This window comes from Drosophila novamexicana, unplaced genomic scaffold (assembly GCF_003285875.2).
Source record: "Drosophila novamexicana strain 15010-1031.04,08,12 unplaced genomic scaffold, DnovRS2.1 tig00000462-arrow-pilon, whole genome shotgun sequence".
NCBI lineage: Eukaryota > Metazoa > Arthropoda > Insecta > Diptera > Drosophilidae > Drosophila > Drosophila novamexicana.
Window position 1 is genome coordinate 3,872,056 of NW_020824806.1, and position 15,429 is coordinate 3,887,484.

The 15,429-nt window shown below is 40.4% G+C and overlaps 1 protein-coding gene across 1 annotated transcript; it reads right to left on the reverse strand.

The window, feature by feature from the left end:
- Positions 1 to 319: 319 nt before the first annotated feature.
- On the reverse strand, positions 320 to 13,414 carry LOC115760971. The gene is made up of 5 exons (XM_030702572.1): positions 12,755 to 13,414; positions 6,287 to 6,687; positions 2,081 to 2,301; positions 1,444 to 2,024; positions 320 to 1,108 (listed from the first exon to the last, which is right to left on the reverse strand). The coding sequence occupies exons 1-5, from the start codon at positions 12,972 to 12,974 to the stop codon at positions 753 to 755; spliced, it is 1,779 nt and encodes a 592-aa protein (XP_030558432.1). The 5' UTR covers positions 12,975 to 13,414; the 3' UTR covers positions 320 to 752.
- Positions 13,415 to 15,429: the final 2,015 nt, after the last annotated feature.

The following is a 15,429-nucleotide window of genomic DNA, read 5'->3' on the forward strand; positions in this document are numbered from 1 at the left end:
CATATTTGTGGATAATTTACGAGCAAATTAGGAGCTGTCGGTTCACCAGGACTATATCAATGGTATGGTAAAACCAAGGGTATGTGGGTCATCTGGGAACCATCGATGGGCGGACGTGGCCCTGATCCTTACGAGTCTTTTGAGACAGGACTCAACATGATTCTAAAGGAAATGTACAAGTCGCGTAAAGCTTAAAGTTAAGTTATTTGACTTAATTAAAGTAAATTTTTGGAATAACCACGCTATGGCCGATATTTTAACTTTAGGACATTGGAAGGTCTTAATTTTTGATTATTTTATTTAAAATTTATATCACATTAAATTTTACATTAACCAAGATACAAAAATGATGCGACTTGTCGTTGTTATTGTTATAATTTGTCATTTTTTACAATCGCTTTTTACACAGGATAAGTATTATTACATAGTATAAGTATTTATTTTCACATTGCAGGCAACTGAACAATTCGTTTGGATTGGATATAATGTAGGATTGTGCGGTCGCCATGCTTGGCATGACGACGAACACGAGAGGTTTTCTATTTCTGATTTTGTTTGGGACAGATCGAATTGACCAGTTTTACATAGTTATATCATTAAACATTAAACATAAAGTTAGGCTTAGGAGCTAGAACTAATAAATTGTTTTGCTAAACTAATTGCATCAGAGTCAGTCAAAGAAGTTGGAACCTAAACCTAAACTACTTTGCCAGATGCGCCATGTTGTGGCGACCTAATTGTCAGGCTTAGAGCTAGTTTGTTGGCTCGTCTCCTGTTTGCTGTTGGGCTTGTTGTTGTTCTGCTGCTGCTGCAGTTGTTGCTATTGCAGGTGTTGTTGTTGCTGCTGCTGCTGCTATTGCTGCTGTTGCTGCTGCAGCCGCAGCAGCTGCTGCTGCTGCTGTTGTGCTGGCCACGGCGCCATCGAGCGCATTGAGCGTATTGCTGCTGGCGGCCTTCTGATTGGGAAAGAGCACCGAGTAGGCCGGCGGCGGATCCAGCTCCTCGTAGTTGGGCGGCGATGTGGCTGTGGTGGGATCCAAGCCAGCGCCATTGGCGGCGGCCAGCGCTGCCTCGCGCTCATTGTTGACGGCGTGCTGCGATGCGGATGCTGCAAGTGTACGTATGGATTGAATGTGAGAGCTCAAGCGACAACAGGAAACTGTTGGCAGATGACAGGCGGATGGGGGGACGGGGGTACGGGAGGACGCATCAGTTAATGGCGAGAGTTTGCGAAAGTTAGACATAGACATAGATGCGGATACAGTTACATAGTTGAATGGCATGCGCAAAGTAAGAATACAGAAACAAAACAAAAAAAAACATAACAAAAACAACAAAAAAAAAAAGCAAACGAAAACACGAGCATGAACGAAAACAAAAAACTCACATAAATATAAATGTCTATGTGTTGCTTGGACTACAAAAGTGTGCAATTGAACGTACCCCAGAGGCCGCAGATGAGCAGAGCGCCGCCGCAAAGCAGCATGCCGAGCATTAGATAGCCCCACGGCCCGTACTTGGACAGATCCGAGTGGAGGCCCGTGCGCGTCGAGTTGCGACGCGTAAAGCCGCTGCCAGCTCCGCTGCCGCTGCCATTGTTGTTCTCCACGGTGGCATTATCCTGCGCCTTTGCATCCAGCTCTGGCATGGAGGAGTCCGCGCCAATGGCATTGGGCGAACCATTCGCTTCGCCCGGTTTCTTCATGTCTTTGGTGTGCACTTTGCGCAGCTGCGTTGTCGAGTTGTTGCCAGCCGCAGCTGCTGCTGGGTCACCGGCGCTGTCGTTGCGCGGCAGATCCTCAGGCGATGTGGGCGCATCGTAGGCGAACAGATTGCGAAACACCTCCAAGGCGAACTGCTCGAACAGATCGGATTCGAGCGCGGAGGGCAGCGCACCGGCGCCAGGACGTCGCTGCTTATAGCAGAGCTCGTAGTCCTCGTCGCTGTCGTACTCGTTGCTGTAGGGACAATGGCGTATGCCATCGCAGGCCAGCTCCTTGGAGATGCACAAGATGGGCTCATCGCTGACAAGAGATTGACATTTAATTAAATAGACTTTACAAATGAAGTTGTGACTCACCCAATCTTGAGGCACTGATGCTTGCTCTGGTCCTTGCACTGCTCGCCCTTGCCCAGCACCGTGATCATCAGCTTTGATCGGAGCGCATGCTGTCCATGCTCCCAGACAATGCGCACGCGGCCATGAAACAAACGCACCGGATCCTCCATTTCGGATGCGGTGTCCTCCAGCTGGCAGGGATCTACGCGCCACTGCGCCGTATGCGGATCCAACGAGCTGAACTGCAACAAAAACAACAACAAGAAAAGAAAAATGAATTTCAAAATTGATCCCAATATTTGGCCACAAAAAAGCACTCAAATCTTTTCACGCCCACAAACAAAGGAATAAAAAAACGACGTGATATAAATTATTTAGTTAAACAAAGCTGAAAGCGTGCACAATAAACGAGCTGCGATCAACTGCGAATACATTTTGGATATTTGGCATGGGAAACAACAATAATGGCAAATTAAATATTTACGCTCAGAAACATTTATTTATATGCGCCGCACAAAAAAAAAAAAAAATGACAATTTTAGGTAGCACATGCGAATCGTGAGTACTACTTATAATAGCTATGGACCCGGGCACTCTCCAGCTATTCATAATTATTGTATATGCATATATACTTATAATATGCAAAGTTAAGAGCAACATTTTGTTTAAAGACCCATTTAGAAGTCGTAGATACTATATAATTAATTGCCACAAAGCGCTTTTATATCGTGTTCAAATATATTTCAGATTTTTGCTGTTAAGCAATGCAAATATTTTTTATTTATTTGAATCTGTTGCCAAGCGGAAAGCAGAGTGTGTCCACACACTTTAAAGAAAAAAAAGTCAATCCTTTTTGACATCTGGCAACGCCCAAGCTAGCAAGGTTAAGCAAAGTTAGCAAAGCTATCAAACTACCCTATAAAAATGATTTATTTGTTAGAAAAGATAGAAAACTGTTAAAAAAACAACAACTTGTGTGCTTCAAGCAGCTGCTAAATCTGTCAAACTGTCAATTAAAGTGCCTACATATATTATTTATTTGAATTTTCTCACACAACAGTTAGAAAAGTGTGACCATATTGTTAAAAATATAAAGCCAAAGACACAGAGTCAGCAAAGCTATCAAGCTAGCTGTCTCTACTCTACATATACTATTTATTTAAGCTTATGCACTCATTTAAAGCAAAATAGCTGAGTGTGACCATAATTTTACAATAATGAAGCGACTTTATGGACATCTGGAAACGTGAAAGCTATCAGAATTAGCAATAATTTGAATCGTTACGAGTGTTAAGCGAAATTAGCAAAACTATCAAGCTGGCAGGCTATTGTTTTTTAGAATTCCTGCGCATCTCTTTTGTGAACAGTTAGCAGAGTGTGGCCACATATAAATGTGGCAAGCGCAAGCTAGCAGAGTTAGCAACAATTGATTCACTTAAGAAAACTGCTAGAAAAAAGTTATTAAAGCTTTCAAACTAGCAGCCTAACCCATAATTATTATTGATTTGCGCTTTTGCGCTGATTAAAAGCATCTGTTGTAAACGGCTAAAAGAGTGTGACCACACTTTACTAAGAAAAAGGTAACCTTTTAGACATCTGGCAACGCGAAAGCTAGCAAAGTTAACAGGAGACGCTTTTAGGAACTTAGCAAAGTTAGTTATCAAGCTAGCTGTATACCCTATTTATTTGTATTTTCTCTGACACTTAAGTAGCAAATGTTCCATTTCAAGGCTTAATATGCTTTTAGAGTTAGTTTGGCAATTTCAGCACCTTTGGCTTTTCAACGACTATCAAAATGAAAAATATTTAGATTGAATGAATGCTGTGTGTTTGTGTGTGTGTGCGTGTGTGTACTTTTATCTGTCTCTGTAAATGTGTGAGATTTTGTGTTTGATTTTAGCATTGAGCTCGCCTCAAAATGACAAAAGCAAAGACCAAGCTATGAACTATTGAGCTTTAATTCTAATTTATGCCGAGCCTATGACTGGATTCGGAAGGTTTACGAGTTGTGCGAAACTTGATTTAATTGTTGTGCGAGTGTGTGCGAGTGTGTGTGGCATGTGGCAGCGGCATGCCAGGGTCAAGCATCGATTACTTTCGCGCTTTGGATAATTGTGTTTAGGTTTTTCGTCTAATTGTCTATGAACAGATGGGCGGGGCATGGTACAGTGGGGAGAGGGACGCTATGTTTGACTTATTTTGCGGTTTTCACAGTGCATTTTGACATTTGAAATTGTCTCCAATTACAGTTAATTTTGCTGGCAATTTAACGTATTCTATTTAAACTTTTAGCAAAGACTGCAACACGAGCTGACATTGAACCAGCTGAGTTATGGTTCAACTCTTTGCCCGCATGTGTTTCTGCTCCCGCGCGCGCGTGTGGGCGGCTGGGGGGTGGGGGGCGTGATGAACGAGAGATATATTCCAATCGCGTGCGATTTGCATAAGCGCGCCCGATTCGAGCCACTTTGGCATTTGCCGCGAGTTCTGAGCACTTTTTTCGTTTGTATTTGAAACACGTTTGTCTCATTTGGCCAGGAAAAACGAGACGCAACGCAACATTCGCAGCACAAATAGACAACACTTTCAGTTGCCGCTGTGACGTTGCGTTGCCATAAATGCGACGGCGACAAACTGACTGACAGACAGACAGACGGACGGATGGACGGGCAGACGAAGCGACTGACAGACAGATTGACAGCCATGAAACGTGGACAGTCTTCGAGCCATAAAATCGATCTGGGCAAACACATGTGAGGATATCAAAGTTGCGGGTGCGGCTGTTTGTATCTGTATCTATGTATATCTGTATCTGCATATGTATCTGTATCTGAATCTGCATATGTATCTGTATCTGTATCTGTATCTGCACATGTATCTGTATCTGTATCTGTATCTGTATCTGTATCTGTATCTGTATCTGTATCTGTATCTGTATCTGTATCTGTATCTGTATCTGTATCTGTATCTGCACATGTATCTGTATCTGTTCTGTAGCTGTAGCCGTAGCTGTCGCTGCGCAGGTACAACTACATGTATCTACGTGTATCTGTTGAAGTGCATAAATGATTTCTTTGTTCGCCTGCATATGCAAATATTGTTATTGTTTGTTGTTTTTTTTTAAATGCGAATATGTCACAATTTACAGCTTTTGTTCTTAATGAGAATATAGAGTCGCACGCGAAGAGCAGATCGCAGATCGCATATCGCACATCGCATATCACAATAATACGTATTAATTGCACTTATAATGATGGGCTGCACTTATGGAATAGCTGCCGATCGAGCGCTTAGCCAAGTTGTAAACAGCTAACTGGTTTGATTAAAGTTATTGAACTTGGCCCTTTAAATGCGAGTCATTACGCTGTGATATGCCAGGCTAATGTAGCTGCAATACTAATGAGGCGCTCAAATAAATAAACTATCTATGATTGTTATAACAAAAGCAAGCAACAATTTGTTAACAACAATTATTTTAAATGTTTGCAATTCTAAAAAAAAAAAACAATGTGAAATAAATAAGTATTAAATTGCAAGCAAATTAATTAAATTAAATACAAATAAAGAAATGCATTAAAAAAAAATAATTAATTCAAAAAGCAAATAAATAGAATTCCAAGCAAATTGTTCTATTGAAATAACAATTTGAATAATAATTAAATTAAGAAGCAAATAAATTCAATAATAATTAGATTACATAAATTTATATAAATAACAATTAAACCAAGAAGCAAATAAATTAGTTCAATACAAATTAATCAAATTAAATAAAAACTAAAATGCATAAATTAAAATAAATAATAAAGAATTTAAGTAAGTCAAATAATAATGATAAAATGCAAGTGAAAAAATATATAAATTTAAATTTATAATAATAATATATGCTTAAGTAATATAAAATTAAATAAATATTTTTTCATAATTTAAAAAAGAAGCTCCACGAAAATATATGAGTACAAGAAAAACAATTATATATGATTTAGCACACATATATAGAACATTCGGACTCTCGGATCTCTTGTAACCTTAATTTATAAATCTGTAAAAACTATTTAAATTGTATGTTTAGGTATTTAGCAAAGCAACTGCATTCACTTATAAAGCTTTATGATAATAATGTCAGCTGTTAGCATCTATTGCACACACTTGACACTGTCAACCAACTTATCAATTTGCTTGGAAAGGGGTCACGCATTCAATCGAATACCCTACCATCTATTCACTTACGATATTCAAGGGACAGGTGCGTCCCACGATGACTGCGGACGAGGTTGCCGCAACAGCTGCTGTTGCATTCGGCGTTAACTGCGGCCCCTGCCTGGCCTGGGACTGCGGCTGGGCCGTGCCGACAATGGCGGGCATAATATTGGAACTGGAACTGGATTTGGAGGTGGAGGGCGTGTTGTCAGTGCTGTGCTGGGTGTGCCGCAGCTTGGGCAGAATGAGACGCACAATGAATCCGTAGCTGGGCGGCGCGCTCAAAATGCGTGAACAGGAGGCGTGCTGGGCGCCATAGCTGCCCGGCTTCAGTTCGATGATGAGACTAGATTCTTTGCCATCGCTCTCAATGAAATGCTCGTGCTGAGCGCTGCAGAGCGGCTTGAAGGTGGGATGCGACAGCAGATCACCTGCAGAAAATAAACAAAAGTATATAGATATATATGTAGATGTATGTAGATACATATAAATGAATGAGACTTTTGGTTTAAGTATTTGGAGCACCTGTCTGAGCTTTGGGTGTCACAAATTGACAAAAACTCGCTAATTTGCAGTTCACACAAAACTTGACTCCAAATATAGTTGTAACCAAGCCTCTTTCTCTGTCCAAACAGCAGAGACAACTTGCACAAAATGGGACACATAATCAAACTAAAAATAGCTGCCGCAACTTTTTGATATAGTATAGGGGTAAGGGGTAAAAAAACGTGGAATCTATAAATGAAATTCAATTAATTTGATATAGTTGATATAATTGAATAACATGCAGCTACACCTAGAAAGGCAAAGGCAGCAGCTCGTCAATTATTTTGCACTCGCACTCGAACTTTGCGCGCGTCAGAGGTTAAAGATACAAGCTGCAGATACTCACTCACAGCGTTACAGATACAGATACAGATACACGCACGCACACAGCTGTAGTTAAATTAATAAAACACACACACACAGCAGCTGCTAATGTGTTTGTTGTTGTTTTTTAATAATGAAATATGTATTTACAATTTTCCGCCAGTTGCTGTCGATTCATTTTGCCATAGGAAAACTACTTTTGCATTATATTCTGGGTCACTGACTCACACACACACACACACACACGCATACAGGCGCACTTTGTGGGCGCTTATTAGTTGTTGCAACAGTTTATTAATGCAGCTCCAAGCTCCCGCTCGCTGCCTTGGCCATTTCTTGTGCAATTTGGGCTATTAAAATTGTATACGCAAAAACAATTTGCATTTGCTTTTTGCAGCCACTGTTACACACACACACACACAGTCATCTGTGCATTCGGCCAGCTAATTCACATGGCGAACTTGACATTAATAGCCAAGTGGCTGGACACGTGCTGCACTTTAATAAATTATTCGTATGCTCAGGGCGCAGCTCCTCAAAGCTGCATTTATGCATTTATACGTAATTGTTTGGCACATAAGTTGATTAATAATAACTATAATTTGTTGTACATTCAACAAATGCGCATTTTCAGTTTTTAGAGGCAGTTTTGGCAGCTCAATGTTGACCTGAGGCCATTTCAATTACTTAAGAGCCAAATTGTTAATCACATTTTAAACATATAAATAATATTCAAGATGATTGCGATTTGGGATTTAAAACCAGTAATTACTATTAAACATGACCTGGCGATTTCAGTTCATGCACGGAAAGCTTTAAGTTTAGCTAAAGAGCTTTAAGAAAGCGTGTGAGCTTTAAGCTCTGGCGATAATACTATTTCTGACAGTATAATATTAAATCGGAGAGCTTTAAGCTCAGCAAATGATAATTTATATGAAAAAAGTGAGCTTTAAGCTCTGACGAGTAGATTAATTCTGGCTCTGAAGGTGGCCTTAAGCTTTAAGGTAAACTGTGAGCTTTAAGCTCTGGAAATAAGTGCAATTCGGACAGTAACTATCGAATAGACAAAAAACTAATACAGTTTTTTAAGTAAGACAATATGTGAGCTTTAGCCCAGGCAATAAAAACAATAATGAAAATTGTCATATAAAGCTCTAAGATAATATGTGAGCTTGAATCTCTTTCGATCAAAACAATTCTAGCAATATAATATCGGATGGAGCGCAAATTAAAATAGCTATTTTTTTAAACTAAGCTTTAAGAACACATCAAAGCAACAGAAAATGTATTGACTTAAAGCACATGAAAGCTCTAAGTTAACTTAATTCAATTAACTTAAAGTGATTGCATATAAGAGAAAACTTTAATTGCATTGACTAAAAGCGTTGAATTTCTCTTAAAGCTCAACGCTCGCTGGCTAGTTTATTTGCTAGCTTATAGTAAACAGTTCTAATCCATCAGAATGTTGACTTCAAAATGCATTTTCTACAACATTTTGGCCGTAACTAGTTGGTGCGACAGCTAACTGACGGCACGGACTGATAAATTAAGCCACAACTTATCATTTTGGCCCATTAGCGCCGCCAAACAATGAGGTTTAGGGTTTTTTTTTCCTCTGTGTTACCACTTTTTTTTTTTATTGGGTGCGCTGTTTTTAGACCGACTGAGCGCCAGCTATAAAAGTCGAGGCTTGTGCCACTGAACTCCAGCTTCAGTTACAGCTTTAGCTAATTGGGTTAAAAGCAAGCACACACACACACACACACACACACACACACACACGCACACACACAGAGGCACACACATATGAATTTAAACGTATAACAAGTTAAATGAGTGTTGTGCTTGGCTGCAGTAGCAGATGGGAGACGCATTTAGGTTGATGCGGGCTGTTGGTTTGTTTGCGAGCGGGGTAGAGAGGGGGGTGGGTGGGTTACAGGGGGTTACAGTCGAGGTTGGAAGTGGACAGCGCAGCTCAGCGAACCAAGCAAAGAAAGGGCCGTAGTTTCACTTGATTTTTTTTAAAGGTTGCCGTTAATAATTTGTTGCCCAATTTCTAGAGCAGAACAGCCAGAGTTTCGTCAAATGCCCAATTTAACTCTGTGATATTTTTTAAATGGAAAGCTGAAAACTATTTCGTGGAATATCGAATTTCACATTGATAAACAACAAGTATCTATGCAAATGCTGGCAATACAAATACACAGTAAAACATCAGTTCAAAATGTGTTTTATATTTGCGTTTAAAATGTTTCTGTTTGTTTTTGGTGGAGGGGGGAGGGGGACGTCGAGAAGGTCAAGAGCGGCACAAAACTTGATTACAGAATCGCGTTTAAAGCGGCAAAAACATTTTGAGTGTGTGCGAGTGTGTGTGTGTGTGAGTGTGAGTGTGTGTGCGAGTGTGTGTGTGTGGCTATAAATGAGAAGCTGTGCGCGTGTGTCGGACATTTGAATAGGACTGAACTTAACTGAAGGGCAGTCAATGTTGATCTACAGGTGCCTGCTCTAATGAGTGCACACAACTTATACACACACACACACGCACACACACATTTGTGGCCTCGGCGCTTGCAGTGGGGCGAGCAGCTGTTGTTATGTTTGGGCTTTGTTTGGGTTTTGTTGGGGCCAGGCCAGTTCGCTCATGTGTTAAGCGCAGCACTTGGCTTGCAGATTGTCAAGCATCGGTTTCGAGTGCCATGCCCGTTTCTGGCTGGGCATTACAAATTCTGTGGCATGTGGCATGTGGCATGTGGCATGCTGGGCTCACTTCATCATAATTACGCACAGTTGCATACAGTTGCATACAAAAAACTACGCACAAGCGGCCACAAGCGGTGCTGAGTGCTGCCAAAGCACTCGAAATAAAAAAGTTGTTGTTAAAAAATATTACACAACACTCACACAGAAGAGGAAGCTGTGAGAGAAGCAAGAAGGAAGAGTGGATGAGGGGCAGACAGGCGGCAGAGACTAGTGAACACTTGACGCACAAAAAGCGTTGAGTGTAGTTTTGTTTGCTTTTATTTGCCAGCTCAAAATTGGGTCAACTATCAAAGTCAGAGCTGCAAGGGTTAAGTGCCAGCGCCCCTCCCCCCTTCCCACTCCGACCAGAACCTCTGGCCAGGCGGCCATGCAACTGACCCACACACACACACACACACATACATACATACATATTAAAAAGAATGAATGGACAGCTCTACAAGTCCTGTTGGCCAATTTTGCTTGTGTGTTGTTGTTGTTGTCGTTTGTCTGTTTGTTTGCGCAGCAGCAACAAACTAAATAAAATAAATTGTACTATAAACAAGACAACAACTTGAAGAGCCGCCGCAGCACAAAGCAACAACAACAACAACAGTTAAGAACTTGACATGCATTCAGCTTTAACCGTTTCTTGCTGCTGCTGCTGCTGCTGCTGGCTCGGCGTTGCGTGCAACAGCAACAACTTTATTGCAGGCAACCTAACGGCAACTGTTGCTGCCACAGTTTGCCAACTGCAGCGTGACCGAGCATTGCCCGTTGCTGCAGCCGGTTCAACGTGACTCCACATTCACACACACAGACACACACATACACACCTCAACTGGGAGTCGCCTGCTGCCTTCTAACGGTCGCATACATAAATCAAGGCGGCCATTTTAGCAATTAGCAAAAAATTACCAACATCGTAAGAACTTGTAGTAAAGTGCTCTGCGTGGCTGTATGTGCGTGTGTGTGTGTGAGCTGGAAGCTGCTGGCCAAAATAGTTTGCACCAATTTAGATAGTGCGGCTGGTGGGCGTTGGGCGTTGGGCTGGCAAACAGCAGCCATAAAAAACAAGACCGAAAAAAAAAACAACAAAAAAGAAACAAGAACAACATCTTCAAGTGTCGCCATTTTGAGTGTGAGAGCGCGTTAGAGTGTGAGAGGAGAGCGCGAGCATTCAGCTCAGATAACGGTCAATTTGCATTTTAATTGAGCGCATGTTGACGCTCAGCTCGTTACACACACACACACACGCACACGCACGCACACAGCCTATGCTGTGCTATCTCGCTCTAGCTATCCCTTTTTTGTTTTCGTATTCTTTTTTTTTTCAACTTTTATTTGCATTTTGTGAGCCAAAAAAAAAATGCTGAACAGCTTCAACGGGCTAAACGGGTGGGCGTGTTGCACCTAATTGAACTCTTATGACATCAACAGATCAGAAGCTTGGCGTGTGAGTGAGAGAGAGAGGGAGAGGGATTGGCTTCTTGTTGCTATACGCCGAAAGAAAACAAAAACAATTCTAGCTGTTTGGCAACATACGTATGCGTGCGTGTGTGTGTGTGTGTGTGTTGTTTTGTTCTTTTTTTAAGCAAATTGATTCAGCAACCGGTTAGACTAAATACACACATACATATGCATGTATGTATGTACACATATGCACATATCATATGCATATGTTTATTAAGCAGATCTGGCAGCTTCTTGTTTGGCAAGGGTTGTTTTTCTTAGCACCAAATTTGCATAGTGTGAGGCGTAAAGCGCATAATCTTTCACATTCCTCTTCATTTGTTTCATTCATTTCATTTGAATGTGCTGCTTCTGCCCCAGCTGCAATTGGCATGTTTCCGAAATGGAACGTCAAATTAATGTTTAAAGTTCAACGGAACAGGGTTAAAAGCATCGCTTGTTAACAGCAGCAGCAACAGTTGCAGTTGCCTGCCAAAGCTGGGCAAAGGGGCGCGGGTGGGCGAGTCAGTTAGGGTTAACGGTAACTGGCAACTGCTGAACTTTACGGCATCGTTGCTTTTGTTCTTCGCCGTAACGGTATTTCAATGACAATGAGGTCGCGCTGCCATCTGCCCGAGCTTTTTGTTCCGTCTCGTCTCCTCTCCTCTCCTCTCCTCTTCTTCTTTTTTTATAGTTTTCATTCGGCTGTAATTTAAATATAATTTTATTCATTTTCTTTTATTATCTTGTTTCACGTGTCTTTCGGTGAGTATTTTATTTCAAGCGTGTTGCTTCCGCGTGTATTGATATGTTTTTTATTTATTGTTATTACGTCTAGGCCGGCCGCAAGTATGATGCACGGCTTAAAAGGCGGCGTAAAGAATAAAACAATTAACAATTAACAAAGTTTTGCTTTGTGCAAAGCTCTGTAAAGCTTTTACAATAACTGACACAACAACAAGAACATTAACAACCCGCTTGACCAAAAAATAAAACAAAAAGATGAAAAATATAAATAAATATGCAATAAAAGCCATGTGAAAAGATCGAGAGACGGCCCGAAACGGAGACCGGTTTACGATTCATGTTCACAAATTGTCGCAGCAACAAAACAAACAGAAAACCACACACACACACAAATGACAGTGGTTCACATTTGTATAAGCACGCAGCAACTTAAGAATATGCTCAAAAGACGCCTTGGAATAGAATAGTGCAAAAAAAAAAAAAAAATAAGAAAAGAAGAAGTAGAAATAAACAAATGTCTGGCAAATTCGAGAAGAGGTTAGTTCGCAAAATACGAATGATAAGCCACTTTTGAAGCTCTTGTTTTGTACATTCAAATAAAATGAAAGTCTTGTCATAACGGGGAAGCACAGCACAAAGAAATTTGAATATTAAAGCTTAATTTTAAAAAGAAAGAAAAACAACACTAACCAAAGGAAACGGCTGCACTCTGCACATAGGCAGCACTGGCGGCCAGCAGTGTGAGTAGTGCCCAGGCGCTATAAATTCGCAATATGGCATTACTGCCAGCCGCCGTCGTTGCGCCGGCGCCGACGCAGCGTCGGCTTTGACGCTGGCGTGCGCAGCTGACGCAAATGTTCGCCGTAGACGCAGACGCAGTCGCAGTTGCCGTTGTCGCTGCAGCCGCCATTTTTGTCTGGATGTCTTAAATTTCAGTAACTCTTTTTTTGTTGTTGTTGTTGTTGTATGTTTTATTTGTATTTGTTTTAAAACGGCTTTTCAGTACCGTTGATTGCGGTTTAGCTTTAGCTTGGCAGCAGCTTCACTTTTCTTTGTATATTCGTTTCTTTGGAGCATTACAAAACACAATTTGACTTTTCACTTAGCATAGGCCAATTGCATAATTCGTTCGACTTTGCACACACACAATTCTACACGTAAATAAAACTTGACACAAATATATGTATATATTATATAGCCAAAAATAAGCGCACAATATTGTTAACGGTTAAAGTTAATGCACTCGCGCGCCCTTTTCAGTTAGGTAGACGGAGACGGTGACTGGGCCAAGCACTGCGCCACCCTCGACTCTCGACTGCGCTGTGTGTGGAGCCCGATGACAAGTTGGACTTGCTGCGACGACTGATCGAACCAAACTGAGCTCAGCTTTGAGCGATGCCAGACGACGATGCTTCACGTTTCATTCGCCGTTCGACAATGTTGCCTCTTCGGCCATTCTACTGCTAAAAACTAGCTAGTTTTGCGGGAGAGCATTTAGCTGTTGGCTGGAATAACCAACTAGAGCTTCTAGCTAGCTTTTTTTTCTTTTGCTTTGGTTTGTGTTAGTTATTAATTTGCATAGGTACATTTGTGTTTTGCCGGATAAAAATATGGCATACAATTAATATTGTTTGTTGTATTTTATGAATATTTCCAATTGTATATATTTCATGTTATATATATATATCAAGTTACCTCGTTTAGCCAATTTCTTTACACATTATTAGCTACAACTTAGCTGTTAAATAGCTTAAGGCTAGCTGCGCTGTCTTGCCTGATCAGCTCGCAGTCAAGCCAAGCGATAAGCTTAGCTGTAAAGGCTTAAGCACGCTCTTAAGTCAGATACTGGCGCTCTTAAATTTATTGAAGCCGCTCGTAAATAACGCACACGTTACAACAGCAAATAATAAGAGCAGTAGACTCCTACAACGAACGATTGTAACGTTACAAATCAGCTAACAAAGCAGACACGCTTAAAGAAGCAAAACAAAAAGTGGAGAAATCGAAATCTTATGCACACAAATAAAGTCCAAGCTGAAGCTCTTCTGCTGCTTCTTCTTCTTCTACTTCACCCACACCCACAGTTGCTGCTGCTGCTGCTGCCCCTGCTGCTGCTGCTGCTTTAGCAATCAGTGCAACAGTTCTGACTCATGGAGCTTACGGCGTCAAACGGATTTTTGCATTTTTATTTCTTTTATTTCGTTTTTTTTTTTTTTTTGGTTGCTGGTTTGAGGCTTTGGTCTTGGGCTCTGTAACCCAATTTTAAAACGAGTCGCAGAAAAAGCTCAGTAGGAAAGAGAGAGAGAGAGAGAGAGAGAGAGAAAGAACACATGCATGGGGAAGGCAAAATACGAAAATTACAGCGAAAGGCGTTGTAAGAAATCGAAAACAATTCAAACAGCATATGCGTGTGTGTGTGCATGTGTGTACATGCATGCATGTACATGCGTATGTGTGTGTGCACACACGATATGCGCCGTGAGGGATGAGCAGAAATGCGAATACAATTGAGTCAGTTTTATTATTTGTTTTTTTTCTCTTTCTTTCTTTCTTTCCAGCGAAGCCTTAAGAAAACCTTATCAGGTATTAAATAACGTGAATAAACTAAGATTTAATTTCGAGTAATTATTCAATTGATTGATCGGCGCCTACTCAATTTATTTCCATTGAATACCGTTGTTTATATTTATAATCAACGTCGCAACGTGGAAATACTCGCTGCCCTAACCTAGAAAGGAAATGCCCGTTGGATGTGTAATCTTAAGCCCAAAAATAGATCTTTGGACTGTTAATAAACTAGTGTTGATGTGATAATTTCTGTTACGATAGCGTTGCTAATTGAGTTTTTAAAAATAGCTGCAGACATACAAATTTGAATGTTGCAAAACGAGTTTTGTATAAAGATTGCCACAAATATTCAATTCAGTTTTGTGGCTTTAATGTCAATTAATGCGATATTAAACAAAATTTAATGCCAAAGATTTATGTACGCATTCAAAATAATATTTATGCTAAATATTTTTATTGCATTTGAATTCATTTCGTTAATTTTTTGTTTTTTTTTTTTTGTTGACTTTTCAAGAAGATACATAAAGTATGCAAATGTGCCACAAAATTCCATCTGTTTCTTTATGAACTTGCCATAAAGCATTTGTTTATCTTAACAATTTAAATAGTCGGAAAATGACTACTTATAAAGTCAAGAATTTCCTGTTTAACACATTCATTAAAGTATCAAATTATTCAGTCAAACTAATTGAATTGTGCATTTAAACTTAGTTGAACCGATTAAAGGAACAGACCAATATTGGTTCAAGCTTAAATAACTCTTAAATTGTTCATACAGGTACAGTAAAAACACTTCC

Coding starts and splice junctions, on each gene's coding strand:
- LOC115760971 (XM_030702572.1), bottom strand. CDS start 12,974: ATGGCGGCTGCAGCGACAACGGCAACTGCGACTGCGTCTGCGTCTACG. Junction 2,302..6,286: donor GCACCTGTCCCTTGAATATC/GTAAGTGAATAG, acceptor TTTTTGTTGCAG/TTCAGCTCGTTGGATCCGCA. Junction 2,025..2,080: donor CATCAGTGCCTCAAGATTGG/GTGAGTCACAAC, acceptor ATCTCTTGTCAG/CGATGAGCCCATCTTGTGCA.